At 53.6% G+C, this 16,986-nt stretch overlaps 2 protein-coding genes across 2 annotated transcripts in view; one reads left to right on the top strand and one right to left on the bottom strand.

The window, feature by feature from the left end:
* Positions 1-1,186: 1,186 nt before the first annotated feature.
* Positions 1,187-8,715, top strand: gas2l2 (growth arrest specific 2 like 2). Its single transcript, XM_066696258.1, has 6 exons — positions 1,187-1,933; positions 4,397-4,635; positions 5,010-5,117; positions 5,251-5,347; positions 5,611-5,887; positions 6,438-8,715. Exons 1-6 carry the CDS (start codon positions 1,576-1,578, stop codon positions 8,089-8,091), a joined length of 2,733 nt encoding a protein of 910 aa, XP_066552355.1. The 5' UTR covers positions 1,187-1,575; the 3' UTR covers positions 8,092-8,715.
* A 1,172-nt stretch (positions 8,716-9,887) lies between these two features.
* rasl10b (RAS like family 10 member B) overlaps positions 9,888-16,986 on the bottom strand; it is an 8,438-nt gene continuing 1,339 nt past the window's right edge. The window contains exons 2-4 of the mRNA XM_066696028.1: positions 14,592-14,991; positions 12,246-12,370; positions 9,888-11,114 (exon numbers count right to left, since the gene is read on the bottom strand). Of these exons, the coding sequence (XP_066552125.1) occupies positions 10,844-11,114; positions 12,246-12,370; positions 14,592-14,882 (687 nt within the window). The 5' untranslated portion in view covers positions 14,883-14,991 and the 3' untranslated portion in view covers positions 9,888-10,843. The remainder of the gene's footprint in view (positions 11,115-12,245; positions 12,371-14,591; positions 14,992-16,986) is intronic.

Genomic DNA, 16,986 nt, shown 5'->3' with positions numbered 1-16,986 from the left:
TTTGGAAAACTCGACAATGGTTGTATCACTACTTTACCCTATGAAATAAGACGATGTCCCGGAGAGGATGTGTGTCCGTCGGCACAAACATGCTGTAGGTGAGAGTCTGTGCTGCTGGGGCTTATGAAAGATAACTTCTCCACTAACCGTACAATCAAGCAAAGTTTCTTTCTGTTTAAATGGTGGTGTTGATATCGTCACAGTCGCGTGTTTTAATGTGAGAAGTGCTTTGGTGTGTGTGTGTGTGTGAAGCCTGACCCTGTGCTGATAATGTTGTGCTTGATGTTTACCCTGTTTCTACTCAAGACTTGTTCTTTGCAGTTTACAGTTTGGTCTGTATCAGGATCATTACCGAAGAAGAGGATTGCTTTCAAGAGTAAATAAACAGATGTGGATGCAGGAAAACAACAACTGTATTTGTTCAGACTGAGTGATAAATGGTCCAAACCTGTCTTGGGTTTTGTCAGATTTGAGTTTGTTTAATTACAACTACATTGTAAGAGTCTATTCTGCATTTGATGTTTTCTTTTTAAGTACAGAACATGGCTTTGCAACAGTGGTATTTTCCTCAACCAGTTCTGCTCGTCCGATCTGTGTATATTGGTCTGACCTTGCTGGGTATATTGGTCCTGTATCTCGGCCTGGTAGGTCCTCACTGCGGCACAGGGCAGCAGTGGAACATGCTGGGGGAGCTGTGGCCCTGAGGCTGCACAGAACTGGAGGACAGTTTTAGGACCCCCCCACCCCCTACATTTATACTCTGTACTAATCGGGGTAACAGCTAAAATGGGCAGATTATTCAGTTTTGTGTCAGGACCGCAGGAGACATTTCTGTAGTTTATTTCTTTATTTTTTGCCAGCACTTTATCTCCAGTGTTTGAATGCCTCACATTTCTTTATTCTGCAAACTATGCGCTGCGCAAGGTTAGTCTCCAGAGGCGTGGATGCGCAGAGAGTTGCCGTGTAAAGTTTCTCCCTGATTGCTCCACTGGTGTTCTAGCAAAATCATTTATTTTGAAGTGATATACCATGTTGACATTTCGGACAACTCATTCTTCCATGGCAAGACGAGATGTGCCCAAGCTAGCAAGAGTCAAGGGAGTGGCCACGAAATGGTTAACGCCAGTGTTTGTGTGAAGCTGTAACCTAGGAGAGCAGCCCGCACAGCAGCCCGGCCGGCGGCGCGTCTCCCTCGGCAGCAGCTCCGAGCCGCAGCGGGTCCGAGTTGTGTGGGAACCCGCAGCAGTAGCGCGACGCCGGAGAGCCGCGGTGGCCGCGGGACGGCGCTGAGGGACAGACGGGCAGTTTCCTGCGCACAGCGAGCGCAAGTGAACGATTTCCACCCAGAAACGGCCCCGCAGGACCGCATTGCATCCTGACTTGGTCGCATTGCTTGTGTAACTTCGCCAAAGTTTCGCCTTGCGGCCGCAGTCTGCCCATCCCCGCATGAGAGGACAGGTGGGGCCCGGGACGCGCTTCCAATGAAGCTGGACTTGTCTCCGTCACAGTGTATCCTAATTATTATCCTATTGTAATATATCTATAGTGTGTGTGTGTGTCTGACACCCTCGCAACATGTCGGGGATCCACAGCGCTCCCACCCGCAGCATCCGGCCCTTCAGGTCCAGCGAGGAGTACCTGTTCGCCATGAAGGAGGACCTGGCGGAGTGGCTGCGCGACCTGTACCGGCTGGACATCACGCTGGACACCTTCCTGGACGCGCTGGAGACCGGGGCCGTGCTGTGCCAGCTCGCCAACAGCATCACCGGCGCCGCCGAGACCTTCCGCCGGGAGTTCGGCTCCAGGGCGGCCCGGGTGCAGCTGCCCGGCTCCGGGGTCACCTACGTCGGCGCCGCCCAGCCAGGGACCTTCGTGGCCCGGGACAACGTGTCCAACTTCATCAGCTGGTGCCGGACCCAGATGCGCATTAAAGGTGGGGTTGAGTGAGTGAATTATTATTGAGCGCATGGACCCCAGACAGCAAACCAGTGTGGTGCCCAGAACCGGGCCAGACGCGCCTGGAGAGCACCAAGCACTAACCAGCAATCAGAGAGAATGGAAAATAAGGTATAAAAGAGCACAGGAAAGCTAGGCATAATCTAAACCGCGCTTTAAGGAGGTGTCCACATTTATTAATAAACACCTAATGAATTGTGTGTTCCAGAATATTGCTCATTACAGAGTCAGAGCTACTGAAGGAACCAGGACTGTGGTGTGAAATAGCTAATATGGCTGCACTTCTACAAAACACCACAGGCTGGTTGTCTTCAGTGTTAGCACCAGAGGGGGCAGTGTGAGGCTGATATACCAGAACTCGAAGAAATTCAAAGGGCACTCCTTGTGGTTCAATGCACTGTGTGCTGAAACCTAGCGGGACCTGGCTCAGATCCTGGTATCCATCTTCCATCAGTCCGTCTATGTGCTCTGTTCTGGAGCTGGCAGGTCCACTGTGCAGTGGATATAGCAGATCTTCTAAGACCTGTATGTGAAGTCCTGTGTGGCTCCCCATGCAGGGTGCTGATCTTGAAGCTGGCAAGTCCTGAGTTCAAGTCCTGGTGGAGCCCCTGTCTTCTGAAGGTCTGTTGCTTGTGTGTTGTTTTAGTGTGAGGCTGACACACCAGATCTCTGCACAAATAACAGAAGCCTTTGTGGTGCACTGCTTGCCTGGAAGCTGGTAGGTCCTGTGTTCACATCCTGCTGTTTCCCACAATTGTTGCTGCTGTTTCAGTGCTGGAGAGGGAAGTGTGAGGTTGATACACAAGGTATTCAAGCAGCAGTGCATGTAGTCCTGTGTGGCTCATTGCATGAAGTCTTGCTGTATGTCCTGCAGGGCCTGGGTTTGAATCCTGGTGCAGCACCTGTCTTCTGACAAGCTGCTGTTTTAGGACTGGGGGTCGGGGGGGGGGGCACTGTGAGGTTCATATACTAGATAATTGGATATTTAAAAGGGGGCTCCCTTGTGGCTCACTACATGCAGTGCTGGTCTAAAGACTGCAAGGGCCTGGGTTCAAATCCAGGCTGAGAAGCCTGCTGGTCACTGAGCATAAGTACATCAAGGGATACAATAGTGTTCACAGTAAGAGGCTGTTTGTCTGAATTATTAAAAAAAAATATATAGTTTTGCAACACCCTCAGTGACTTTTAGCCACTAGGGCAAACTGAATAGCAGACAAAGTGAAGGGCCAACAAGGTGACATGACAGGCAACTGGGGCATGAGGCAATCCTTATTAGGCTATATGATAGAGCTGGCATCTACATATAGCACAGTTGACATTGGTTAGTATTATATTTCTAAACATACTTACCTGAGTCATGAGCTCCTCAGCCTGGATTTGAACTCATATCCTCTAAGCTTCTAGAGCAGCACTCCACACAGTGAGCCACAATGTACTAACTAATGTGTGTCATCATCAAGGATCTGGTATTAGAACCATTACTGCCCCTAAAACACAGACCAAACAAGAGCCTGTCAGAAGACAAGGTGCTACACCAGAATTTGAACCCATGCCCTCCAGGACATAGAGCAGAGCTTCACACAGTGAACCACACAGGACTACATGCTCTGCTGCTTGACTATCGTGTGTATCAGCCTCACACTGTCCCCTCTGGCACAGATCCTCAGAAGACAGGGGCACCAATATGAGTCTGGGCCATAGTCCACCTGCTGTGTGGGACTTGCGTTGTTTTGTTTTTTCGATGGTCCTTCGTGTATTTTTAAAATACATAAACATTGTTCTGTGTATCGAGTACGTAAATCGTTATATTACACACATATCACAAGGCTGCTCCAGATGTCGATTTCATGCGGCCGCAGACCGTGCTATCTTGAGTCCTTCTAAAAAAACAGTAACTGTCTTTAAACACCCCCTGACCCGGGAAACAAAGGTTTTCCTGAAGCCACTGTGATCTGCTCGTACCTATTTCCAGGCTATTTCCAGGTGCTTTGTTTAGGCACAAGTTTGTAGTGAGAAGTCCGGCTCCTCACCTAGGTGACAGTGACAGGGATCCCCCCCACAGCATTAGTGGAGGAGAGCGATTCACATTGTGACCACAGGAGGGAGAAGTGAGCCAAGTGGAGTCAATCAGCTCCCCTCAATCTCTCCAAGAGAAACTACATTTCAACCCATAGATGTCCAGCACTAGAATTAGAGTCGAATAAACTTGGACGGTGTGTGTGTGTGTATCTGTATCTGTGTGTACGTGTGTGTGTATCTGTGTGCTTTTAAACGATACACATCACAAACAACAGTAGGAAGAATAGAAACAAACATTAATGTTACCATGATTATGATTTATTTGTGTCTGCACATATTCACTGACACTCCTTTGTGGCAGACAGCTGTCACAGGATCCATGAGTCTCCGTAAACCCGTGTGCCTGACCGCTGTGTTGCAGACGTGCTCATGTTCGAGACGGAGGACCTGGTTCTGCGCAAGAACGAGAAGCACTTCGTCCTGTGCCTGCTGGAGCTGGCGCGGCGGGCGGCCCGCTTCGGGATGGCCGCCCCGGTACTGATCCAGCTGGAGCGTGAGATCGAGGAGGAGATCCGGGAGGAGCTGCACCTGCCCCCCGAGGAGACCCCCCTGCCCAAACCGCAGCGCCGCCTGTCCGACTTCAAGAACCTGGATGAGATCGTGAGGGGGCCATTACTATGAATAATGATATTGTTGATAGTGCCGTTAGAGAGGTAACAGTAGGCCAGAGCTTAATCTTAAGGACTTACAGTTATGCAGTTAATTGAACTCTGTATTCAGTGACTGTAATAAATCATATACGTATATATCATTACAGTCATTAGACACACCCAGTCACTGACGGATAGGGCAGTGTTGTAACATTGTGTCTCTGTCAGTATAGAGATCCCCTTGGCTCTGTCTTAATGAGGGACATATCTCAGCGATTAGGCCAGCGGGGAGATTAGAGGGACGAGGGCGTGTGGGTCTTATCTGCTGATAAGGGGGCGGCTGGGGCTCGGCTCTGACGGCCCATGTCTCTGTCCCGGGCGCAGGTGCAGTTCCTGGTGAGCCGCTGCACCTGCCCCACCCTGTTCCCCATGGTGAAGGTGTCGGAGGGCAAGTACAGAGTGGGCGACTCCAGCACACTGATCTTCATCAGGGTACGTCCCCCTCAGTCTCCGCCCCCTCTCTCTTTCTGATCCCTGTCCCCCACTGTCCCCCCCTGTCCCTCTGTCCCTCTCTCTTCCGCACATCTCCATGTCCTGCCCCTCTCTCCCTCGGCCTCCCTCTCAGATCCTGCGGAATCACGTGATGGTCCGTGTGGGAGGAGGCTGGGACACGCTGGAGCACTACCTGGACAAGCACGACCCCTGCCGCTGCCCGGCCCTCGGTGAGTCTCGACGGACACAGACAGTGGGGCTCTGAGAACACACACATGCTTATGGATTCGGGGTCTTACAGCAGCTGTCCTGTCATTACCACGCTGTAGCCACTAGAGGGCATTCATCACCACAGTTTGCTCCTTGACTGCTGGTGTTTTGGACCGTGAGATTGGGTCCCCTGTCATCCATCTCATTTAATATAAAACACAGCCGTGCTTACGGATGCAGTGTGTGTGCCAGAGCCGGAATTCTCTCTCTCTCTCTCGTCCAGCTCACAAGCAGGCAAAGCTGGCGAGCCCCCAGCGCCCGTCTGCACCCAGCCACGAGATCATGGCCCGCCTGGCACCCAGCTCTGACGGTCAGGGCCGCCCCCAGCCCACCCTGCTGCTGAGCCGCGCTCAGACCCCCCCGCCCCCCGTGCACTGGACATCCTCCGCCCCCCCCAGCAGCCTGAGGCCGGGCCGGAACAGCAGCCCCCCGCCCCGCGCCGCCTCCCCCGGCCCTCGACCCGCTACGGCCACGGGGCTCCGGCCGCCCACCCCCAGCAGGTGAGGGGGAGGGAGCGCTCTTGTGGGGGGGCGCCGCTGCAGAACTCTGTCTCCTCAGAGGCAGCGGGTTTGAAGGGCCTGAAACTGGCTGTTTGGTTTCCATAGCAACAAGACTTTTTATCTGCAGTCAGACAGATTCTGTGTTTGTGTGTCTGTGTGTGTATCTGTGTGTACATGTGTGTGTATCTGTGTGTACATGTGTGTGTATCTGTGTGTACGTGTGTGTGTATCTGTGTGTACGTGTGTGTGTATCTGTATCTGTATCTGTGTGTACGTGTGTGTGTGTATGTATCTGTGTGTACGTGTGTGTGTACGTGTGTGTGTGTATGTATCTGTGTGTACGTGTGTGTGTGTGTACGTGTGTGTGTATCTGTGTGTACGTGTGTGTGTATCTGTATCTGTGTGTATGTACGTGTGTGTGTACATGTGTGTGTATCTGTATCTGTATCTGTGTGTACGTGTATCTGTGTGTACGTGTGTGTGTATCTGTGTGTGTACGTGTGTGTGTGTGTGGTTTCAGACTGTAATCCCTGTGTGTTTGTGGTTTCAGACTGCGGGAGAGATCCAGCAAGGGCCAAGAGGACGATGCTTTCAGTGCTGCCGCCAGGACAGGCAGGCAGGTGACACGGGGGAGCCCCTCTCTGCGCCAGACCAGCAGCCTGCCCCGCCCAGCCCCCTCGCCCACCCCAGCGGCCCCTGCCGCCACACAGCCCAACCCCCCACGCCCCCGGACGCCCGTGGTTCTTCAGCGGCCGCGGAGCCAACTCTCCCTGACCCACCCACCGCCCCCCTCTGACCGGCCGCTGGGCCACTCCTGGACCCCGGAGCGGCTCACCTCCACAGTGAGGCAGAGTCCAGCCCCTGCCGGCGCCGCCCCCCAGAACAGAACTGGGCTGCAGAGGCAGGCTGGGCTCATGCTTCCAAACAGGCCCTCCACCCCTGTTCGCAGCCGCAGTCCCATCAAGGCCTTGATCTCCCCACAGCAGCAGCCCCCCAGAGATGTGCCCCTCCGCAGACCAGCCAGCACTCCACCCAGCCCGGCCCAGCCCAGGCCCGGCACACCCGTCATTAGAACGACAGGAGGGCATCCGGCAGAGGGCAGGGGCACTAGCGGCAGCTCCGCAGCGCCCACTGGCAGCAGCTCTGTGATGAACGGAGGAGGCAGGCCGGGCGCCAGGCAGCCCAGAGAGGTCAGGGCGTGGGCCGGTGGAGACACGGTGTGGCTCGGTGTGACCCAGCCCAGCAACAGCAACTGGAACAACAGCAACAGGGGCGACGGTGTGCCACGGCCCCGGGTTCAGAGCGAGGCCAAGCCGGACAGGGGGCAGCTCTTCACCCCGCCGCCCCTGAGCCCCGAGCAGGAGAGACGTCTGTACCGCAGCCTGGAGCACGAGATCCTGGCCAACCTGCAGCAGCTGGCCCTGGAGTCGGACGACAGCCTCAGCGAGGAGGGAGGGGGGGGCTCCTGCACCCCAGACACGGCCCCTCCTGTTGAGGAGCACCCCCCGGAGAGCGCTCCCACGGCCCCCCGCAGCCCATCCCCGAGGCCGGTGGCATCCCCTCCCAAGCCCCCCCAGGACCAGGCCAGCTTCAGCGCCGTGGTGGCCGAGCTCTCCCGGGGCCCCCGCTCGCTCCGCAGGGTGGACGTGCAGCGCTGGGTGGCCCAGATTCCAGGCGGCCCTGTGGGAAGTGGTCCGGTGGAGCCCGAACCGGACGGGCTGGTCGTCCCCCGGCCCCTCAAGGCAAGCTCCTGGTCTTCGCTGGGGTCCAGCCTGGAGTGGAGGGAGCAGACGGGCGAGGAGGGGGGTGCGGAGCATGCAGCCAGTGCTAAGGCCAGGGCCCCGGACGGCCCCTCAGAACGTCCAGCGAAGTCCAGAACCCCATCCTTCAAGCAGAGGAGGGCCCTGAAGCAGCCAGAGAGGGTGCCCTCCATTTACAAGCTGAAGCTGCGGCCCAAAGTGCGCCCCCGCCGGGACCACCGCCCACACAGCAGGCCATCCAAGATCCCCACGCCCGTCTCCTACCGCCAAGCGCAGGCCGACCGTGCGGCCCGAGAGGAACGCAAGCCCCCCGGCAAAACGCCCCCCCGCCGCCCACACAGCTCTCGGGGCTCGTCCCCCATGGGCTCCGAGGAAGAGGCGTGGCCCCCCCTGAACAACCCTGCAGAGACGGTAGCGGGGAGAGACCAGGAGTCCTGGGTCTGAGGTGCAGTCCAGGGGGTCAAGGACAGCCACAACATGGGAGCTCTGCTCAGAATACTTCTTTCTTTTCTTTTCCCTTTCACACACTCACTACACACACACAGACACTACACACAGACACACCCACACACTCACTACACACACACAGACACACCCACACACTCACTACACACAGACACACACACACCCTAATCCCTTGGGTCTCTGTGGACTTGACACGTCTCCTGACGCCCCCCCCACCCCGCCCCGTGTCAGCTGCGCTATTTATAGCCCTGTTTGAGCTGCTGTCTATTAATATGTTATCAGCAAAGTGTTTGTTCTAATCCGGCGTGCGTCACGAGCTGTGAAATTGGACGAGCAGAGAGGGCTTGAAGACTGGAGCCTGTGATCTGGGGCCCGAGGGACGAGCGCAGCGACTGTAGTGCTTTTTACTACCCGTGCGATTAATCTGTTAATGAGTGCTGTTACTGTCATGGTTATTTTTAAATCAGATATATTTTTGTAAACAGATGTCTCTATTTTTACTCAGATTTTTTATGCGAGGTTTGAAAATGGTTGATTTTTGTACGGCATGGAAGTGTTTAATAACAATAATAGCGTTTAATAAAAAACGTTAAATTAAAAAAAGTCCCTCATCCTTTCTAATGTAAATGTGGTTTAATTTTGGCTCTCAACGTAGTGTTTGCTTGTAAAGAGGGTTGTCACTACAGTGCCTGTATTAGTAACAGTATGTTACACTATACTATTTGAAAATATTACTATAGTAAACTAGTTTGTTCACTCTCTGGGGGAGAGAAAAGGTCCAGTACTTACAAAGACAGGTCACCATGCTTGTCCGGCGAGTGAGTGGGTGTGACTGGGCCCGGAGTGATAGCGGTCCGGGTGCAGTAGCTGGCTGGCAAGGTGCCGGATCACAGCAGCACAGGGCGCTCCGTGCTGAGGAAGCCGGTCTCGTACCCCACTCAGTGCAGAAGCGGTGCCGGGGGAAAGCTGGATGCCTCTGTTATGCATAGGGAGCATGTGCTCAATTTAATAAGGCAGGTTCTGGGCAGCGAGGACCTGTGCTTCAGCTTGAACTCCCACACCGGACCCGCCACACACCAGGCCTCCGACTGCATTCAGTTCTGGCCCGGGTTTAAATGGATGGAGGGAGACTGTGAGAACTGATTCAGGGCCCCTATGACATGTGACCTTTGACCTGTGAGGACCCGTGTGAAAGAGGAGAGATGCGAGACTCGGCAGGCAGCCTCCTCCTCCTCCTCCTCCTCCTGTCTGCCAGCTGGCTGCCACACCGAGCGCGTGCGATCGCTCAGCGCCAGCCTGTAATTAAAATTGATTGGAATTGATTATCCAGGACAAAGGAGAGAAGTGTCCTTGAAGGGCAGCGGCACCGAGGAGGGGGCTGGCAGAGCGGCGCTGCAGCGAGAGAGGGGGAGGGGGCAGGAAGGGAGAGGGGGACAAGATGGAAGAGAAAGAGAGGTGGAGAGAAGGGAGAGGTGACTGAAGCCCCGCTGGCTGGAATAACCACACTAAACAACAATAATACATTTATTAAAAATGTGAGCCCACAGGCTGGGAGGCTTTTCTGTCAGGGATGTTAACATGGTAACTGAACCAATTCTTCACAGGACTCCCAGGACTGATGTGGGTCACGCTTGAGAGACACCTGCCCCACTGGATCATGGGGGCACTTGGGCAGGAGGGCGCGGGCACAGGGGCACCTGGGTAGAACACACCGTGTCGCCTTCACCCTCTCCACTTCACCTGCGGCTGAGAAACTCCAAAGAGACGGAACGCACTGCGGGTCAAAGGTTTTATTGAAGCATCGTGTTCCAGCTGTGTCAGTCCCGCTCCAGCTGTGTCAGTCCCGCTCCGGCACACTGTGGACCTCGTCACACCTGGTGCGTCGTCATACTTTTTGCCACTTCAATCCACAATCCACTCTTAACACAATCCTTGTAAACAAAAAACAAAAACAAAATTCTGTGGGCCCTCAGCCCTTCTTCATGAGTAGAGGCGGTCACAGGTGAGGCGGACACTCTCGCACAGATGCCCGTTTCTGGCTCAGCCAAGTCATTACACACACGCACAAGCACACGCACACACACACACACACACACACACACACACATATATCTTACACACAGAGACGGGACCCCAGGCAGGTGTCGGGGAGGCGGGAGCTTTTGTAGAGAGACAATAAAAAACAAAACAGGACTCAAATCTACAGGCCTCCCACAGTACTCCCAACATCCCCCCTCGCCGGCCTCACTGCCATCCCCTCGCCCGCTCCGGCCCCAACGCTGCTGACACACAGGAGCACCGGCACGCGAGGGACACTGGATTAAGCCGTCTCTGCGCACACCGCCCACCGGCAGCCGCTACCCCAGCGCTGCTCCCCTCCCGCTCAGCCTCCCACTCCTCAGCACGGCAATGTCCCATCACCCGGGGTGTCCAGAACACACCGACCCTGCTGGACCCCAGAGAGGCCTTGTGGAGAAATCCTCCTCTCTCCAGTGTTATTGGGAAGATCAGGACTGTATCTTAAACCTGGGTTCACGGAGGATCCAGGGGAATCGGTCCACTGTCCAACCGCCAGGACACAAAGGACCACAAGACCAAACTGACGCAAGAAAGAGCAAACAAACAAACACTACGTGAACTTGAGAGCCAAAAGGGCGCCCGTGCCGGGTGATTGCTTGGCCGGTCCCTTGGTCGGGCGGTCAGGTGGGCAGGCGGGCACGTCCCTGCAGGGTCACATGAGGGCGCAGCGCTCCCTCCGCAGCGCACCCTGGAAGCGGATGGCGGCGTGGACGTGCTTGCAGCGGCTGCAGCCCACGCACTTGAGCGCCTCGCTGAACAGCAGCAGCACGTGCCAGTTGAACTTGGCCGAGCACTCGATGTAGCCGCACTTCCAGGTCTTGCGTACCAGGTCGGACACGTTGTGCCGGGGGATGACGCGGCCACGCTGCAGGTCCCGCTTGTTGCCCACGATCAGGATGGGCGCCTCCACTGTGCCTACCACCCTGCGGGAGGGAAGAGCACAGGGCAGCACAGGGTGCAGGTTAGAGCACAGAACACAGAAATACATTACAGAGCACAGAGCACCACAGAGAACACAGGAGAACACAGAACACCAGAGAACACAGAACACCAGAGAACACAGAACAGAGGTGGTTTGTTCTTAAAAAATAAATGAATAAAAATGGGAAAACTCTCAAAGAGAGCACCAAGTCATGATAATCAAGTCTTTCTAAGCGCTCAGCTCGCGTCTCGCTCTCAGTCAGCTGCCCTCCCTGGCAGGTGCTTCAGTGACAATCTGTCATCGTGTGACTGCGTCTCTTTCAAGTCCGCTCCAATGCCAGGAGACAAGGGCGGCCCATTCAGCTCCACTGCACACTGGCGCTGCGCGCCGGGGGCTCATTAATGCCTGTCAGTGGCTGTCAGAGCAGGGGGCCGGGGGTCTGTCAGTCCTCAGGGAAGGACAGGGGTGGGGGAGATGAAAGAAAGCAGCCGAGGAAGATGCCCAACACGGCCCTTGCCACCCGGCCTCCTCAGCCTCAATAACCACGTTAACGCTATGCTGGAACATGTCATCAGTCAGACACCAGCGCTGGGAATAGCACGGGCAGGCAGCTGCCCCCCCCGTCCCAGTCCGGAAATGGGAAAACAGGGAAAACACAGAAGCTGCTAAACCTGATACTGAAATGGTTTCAACCCTTAACAAAGCTTGTCTTGTCTTCCCTGTACATACGAGACTCAAGAGAAGAGTTTTTCAACCTTGAACTGAAACACGTCCCTGACCTGCAAAGGAATCCATAAATAAATCATTTGAAAAAGGGGCACAACTGCTTCCCACAGGCGAGGGATGCCGAGCGCACTTCCCTCTGGATTATCATGACATCGAATTCATTCGTCTCCCGCCTGTCCGGGGAGCCAGTGCGCTAATGGTGCCGCTACAGTCGCGCAGAGCCCAATCTCCTGACCGAGTGTCTCCTGCTATTAGAACCGTGATTTAACAGCGGCCTCCTCCACACTTCCCGGGAGTGACGAGACGGCCCAGGCAGTGCCAGGTGCCCTGACGAACTCCAGCCTCTTTCAGACACACCGCCTGCTTAGGGACGGGTCTTAATTTCAGGTCCGGGGGTTTGCCCTACCTGGTCTCCAGGATCTGCTGGCGGATGGTCTTCACATACTCGAAACTGTCGAAACAGCAGATGTCGTAGACCAGGATGTAGACATGAGCGCTGCGGACCCCCCGACAGCAGGAGTCGGCCCACTCCTAGGGAGGGAGAGAGGAGGCTGAATCGACAGGCACGGATATAGGTGGCAAATATGGTGAAGAAGAGGTCGCAAAGCAAAACAACTTAAAAAAAGATGATCTCTCAGTGTTTGTGTGTGTGTATATATACATGTGAGACTTCAGGATGTGCAAGGAGGCAGGATGTGACAGTCTGCCGTGTCTCTACGCCCGTGGGACACAGTCTCTGCCTGTTCATAACTCGCTAATTCACTCCCTAAATAGCACTAATTAGTCGGCCACTGCATTACACTCCTTGCTACCGTTTCTGGCGTTTCGATCGCAATCGACCCGCTGGTCTTTCCACACGCCCTCGTCCGCGCGCACCGGGCTGAGAGGGGCCTCCTGCCAGTGGAGATCAGCACAAATCAGCGGCCACATGACCACAGATCCCCACTCTTGTATTAATCACAGCCCTGATTACCGCTAACGAACTGCGCAGAGCTTTCAAACCTGGACATTATTTTAATTAATCAACGCAGGTTCCTCCCAGCGCTGTCTCCTTCAGGCAGGCGATTCATCACCGGCGCCCAGAACACAAACGCAATCAACTCTGAAAGCATCGCAACAGAAAGGCTTCGCACTCGATGCCTAAATCAAAAGCCGGTCGAGTTTAAAATATTGTGTGGTTACAGTTTTATGGCGCTCTAGACAGCTGTAAGATAAACCCCTGGAATAGAGAGTCCTTCTGGTACTTAAAGCAGAGGAAACTGCATTTCCGTTGATAGCAACCGTTTGCAAAGTGAAGTACGGCTTTGATTTCTTCAGTGACTTGTTATATTTCCACAACTGCAGGGGCAGTGGGCACGGGGACACACAGTCACACAATGGCTGGCAGCTCTGGAGAGCACTGTATTTACAAAGTTATATACATATATTAAAACATAAGAATTTTAAATGATGCCGATTTTTAGTTTGATCTTTTTTCCCCTTCTTTGGGCCTGCGAATTGTGGGATACTGAACGCCAGCTCAGGGTAGCGGCCCAGTGAGTCTGTGCGTACTGGAGCTGATCTGACCGCAGGGGACAGGAGATGGAGGGGACATTCATACCGAAGGACGTGCGATTCAGCTGACAAGCACATAATGCACCGGCCAAGCCCTGACGAGATCCGCAATGCTCCTGCACCGCCTCGCTCTCCGGGAGTGATGTTGGCACCAAGACCGAGTTTGTTGGCATGCTGCTGGTGAACCAACTCCTGCTGGTCAATTCAGACCAAACCGTTCAAGCACGCAGAGCTTATTTACTTCACTGAGTCGGCAGAGTGTTACGATAACTCTCTCTCTCTCATGTCTTATCCATATGCTGTGAAATATTTGAAAAAGGGAGAAACGAACAACAGGATCCTACACATTTCTCTGGATGCCTGTTTAAGATGTGTATATGAAACTTCTCCAAGAACAGCGCATCACGGGCCGAGCTGCACTTTCCAGGTAGTGAGCTTTAATACTAAACCCACGAAGGACTGGGAAACTGTACATCTCGCACAAAACCACTTCATTGCCACCTGTCCACCCACACGTAAATCTCTCTTGAAGAAAGAACCCATTTATTTGTACAACAGGCAATGCAGGCTTCCTGACACCTGATATTGTTTTCCCAGCTGGCTGTTTAACTGAAGTCCTCGTTCAGATCTGCCACGCAGGCGAGGCCGTGTACACAGGGACGCACTTGTAACGCTCACAACACAATCCTACACAATCTCTACAGGCATGCGTGGTTTTTTTTTTTATTATTTGGTAATTATCCAGGGATTCATTTCTCCCTTTTTCAAATTAAGTCGCTCAAACTCAGTGTTCGCTGGCGGAGGAGTGTGGCTCATATCTCATCCTCGGGTACCTCGGGGAGTACGATTATAATTGCGAGTAAATTGTCTGCAAACACGAGCATCTCCAGAGACTGGTGTCACACTGCGCCACTTCCAGTGGTGAGGAAAGCGGGCAGGGATACTGGAGGCCCCCCACCTTGACCTGGCTCCCCATGCGCAGCAGAGAGATGCATTTCACGGTTTGGTGAAGTTCAGCCTGTGTGTGAGCAGCACAGCAGGGTACAGAAAGGGGTTTAACGGTTTAACCCGGCGCACACAGTTGCCAAAGTGAGTGAAGCACGGTGGTCTTGTACAGGAGCCAGTGAAGTCTGGCTGGGCCCGGCCGTGCTGCACCGTGGGAGCCGGTGCCGGGGGCGTGGTGGTCGGCGCTGCGTACCTGCAGGGTGCTCCCGGGGAAGGAGGGGATGGCGGGGTAGTCCGTGATCTGCAGGTCATGCACGTGTCCGTTGAGCACGGCGGCGGGGAGGTAGACGTGGCGGGCGGGGCTGGGGGCGGGCTGGGGCGGCGCCGCCTCGCTGTACTCGTTGTAGAGGAAGCGACGCACCAGCGCGGTCTTGCCCACGCCCTGCGCCCCCAGCACCGCGATCTTGAAGGGGCTGGCCATGCCCCCGCCTCGGCCCCGGCCACCTGCCCGCTCCCCGCCCTCCCAGACCACCGGCCAGTGCATTCAGGTCGGCAGGCTGGCCCGGGCCACACATAGTCACCGGGGCGCCGAGCAGCGGCCACGCCTCCGTCCCATTCATAGGCCGCCGCCCCCGACCGCCACCGAGCGCACCCTGCCAGGGAGGAACAGGACAGCGTTAGCCATGCAGCTGTGTGTGTGTGTGTGCGCGCTCCTGTTTCTATTTCAGGATCCATGGGAGGGGGAACAGGCACAGATTGGACTGGTGCAGCTGGAGAGGATATTTTTACCTTCACACACAGTGCAGTGTCAGCGCAGTTACACAACATCAGAAGCTCACGACACCCACAGCACCTGGCTCGGGCTAATTTGAGAAGCTGCTGCACGTAGCACCTGCGGTGGAACGGACGGGCTGCAAGCGGGGTCTGGGTGCTTCCCTGGTGCGTGTGAAGCTGCACGGATGCACGGATGCACAAGAGACCCCTGACCTACAGGCCCACAGACCAGGCAGCATCGCAAGTCTGGCTCCAGTCTAGACCACACTCAGGCCCAGCTCAAGGCACCAAGAACCCGTCCAGCTCTCTTCACCGGAGGCGGTGGACAATGTCTTCCATCCCTGCTTCCAATCCGTTAACTGATCAGAATATTCCTTCAACTACAACTGCAACACAGTGGGAAGAAACCCTGGACCATGAGGGCTTAAATCAGTGCATCTGAACATCAGTGTCTCATGGCTGCTAATACAACACAAACTCTGCACTGATCAGAGCTCTGAAAAACATTTCCAAAAAGCCACAAATGCATCAACTTGGAAAGAACAGGAATGATAATAATGAAGGACAATTATTGCAGAGATGGACGTACACTGAATAACCTACATTTACACTGTTAGAACGAATGTGTTAAATTTAGCACATTCTGTGTTTGTTCAAGGAACATACAAGTTTGTTACAATTCACAACACAAACTAATGTGTTAAAAAGATACATTATTGTGTTGTGCATTGGTGAAATTAAACACAAAGTTGTATTGTCCTTGAACTACAGAATGTGTTCAGTTTAAAACATTAGTCCTGAGAGTTTCTCAGTATTTCTGAACTGACTTGACTTCCAAGCCGCTAGATTTCAGCTGCTCAGCGGCTGCCTGGTCTGCACTCAGTCTCTTAACCACAGATCTCTTTCTCGCGGCCTCTCGATTCTGTTTATCTGGTTAGAAGAGAGAAAAAGCTTTTAGATGTGTCACGCAGGACTTACACTGATATGTATTTAACAACTTCCATTTTTAACACCGGGACTTTCTATTCATAACACAGCAGGCACATGCCTCCGTGTCATTTTAAACAGGTCTAGCGCTGTGCTTGGGAGTGGAGGCACACAAAACGAAACAATGAACATTTCTGATTCACAAACAAATATGTTTTAGATAATCCACCTCACAACATGATCTTCCTCCACACCGCTGCATGGAACGCAAGAGGGATTCTATAGAGAGGTTTTTTAGAGAGACAAAAAAGCCAACTGGCCAGAGCTAGTGGGCATTTTGTCATTTTAGTGCAGATGTCCAGCTCTCTGTTGGATCGCAGATGAGCCCTTTCAGAAAGTCTTTCTGGTCAGTCTGCATTTTCAGAATGAGTAACCTAACAATTTACTAAGCTGAACAAGTCCCCATTCGTTTATTCATATTTTGAAGATATATTTGAGAAATACTGTTTTGTTGTGTGCTCTATTTAATATCCTAACACTGCTTGATGCTTTGTGTTGCTCATGTGTTTGCTTGGTATTAACTGCTAAATAGACACTTGATCCCATTATTATGTATATTCTATGAATGCATGTTTGCTGGATGTTTCTGCTACATGCGTTTTTTTGTTGCATCGTTTCTGCTGCTCGTTTTTGTTATGTTTTGGTTTTTATGTTGTAATCTCCATGAACTACAGATGAAAATAAATGTGTCTAACCCTGGCACATTCACAGCAGTGTCTATCAATGTGCAATGTCCCTGCCAAACAGACAAATACATACAAATACCACAGTGTGGCCTGGCACTGAGTGTATCCATTAATCCAGTGTGCGGGTTGCAGGGGAATGTGCCCGTACAGTCAGTCTTCTTCTGGATTTACAATCCGGCATTAACTGATGGTATTATTATA

This window comes from Amia ocellicauda, chromosome 22 (genome assembly GCF_036373705.1).
Source record: "Amia ocellicauda isolate fAmiCal2 chromosome 22, fAmiCal2.hap1, whole genome shotgun sequence".
Taxonomy (NCBI): Eukaryota; Metazoa; Chordata; class Actinopteri; order Amiiformes; family Amiidae; genus Amia; species Amia ocellicauda.
This window is presented reverse-complemented; position numbering and strand designations above follow the sequence as displayed.

What these genes read in the sequence shown, in the direction of transcription:
- gas2l2 (XM_066696258.1), top strand. Translation starts at nt 1,576, where the DNA reads ATGTCGGGGATCCACAGCGCTCCCACCCGCAGCATCCGGCCCTTCAGG. An exon ending in GACCCAGATGCGCATTAAAG is followed by an intron (nt 1,934 to 4,396) that starts GTGGGGTTGAGT and finishes GCTGTGTTGCAG; the next exon opens with ACGTGCTCATGTTCGAGACG. An exon ending in GCACACTGATCTTCATCAGG is followed by an intron (nt 5,118 to 5,250) that starts GTACGTCCCCCT and finishes CCTCCCTCTCAG; the next exon opens with ATCCTGCGGAATCACGTGAT.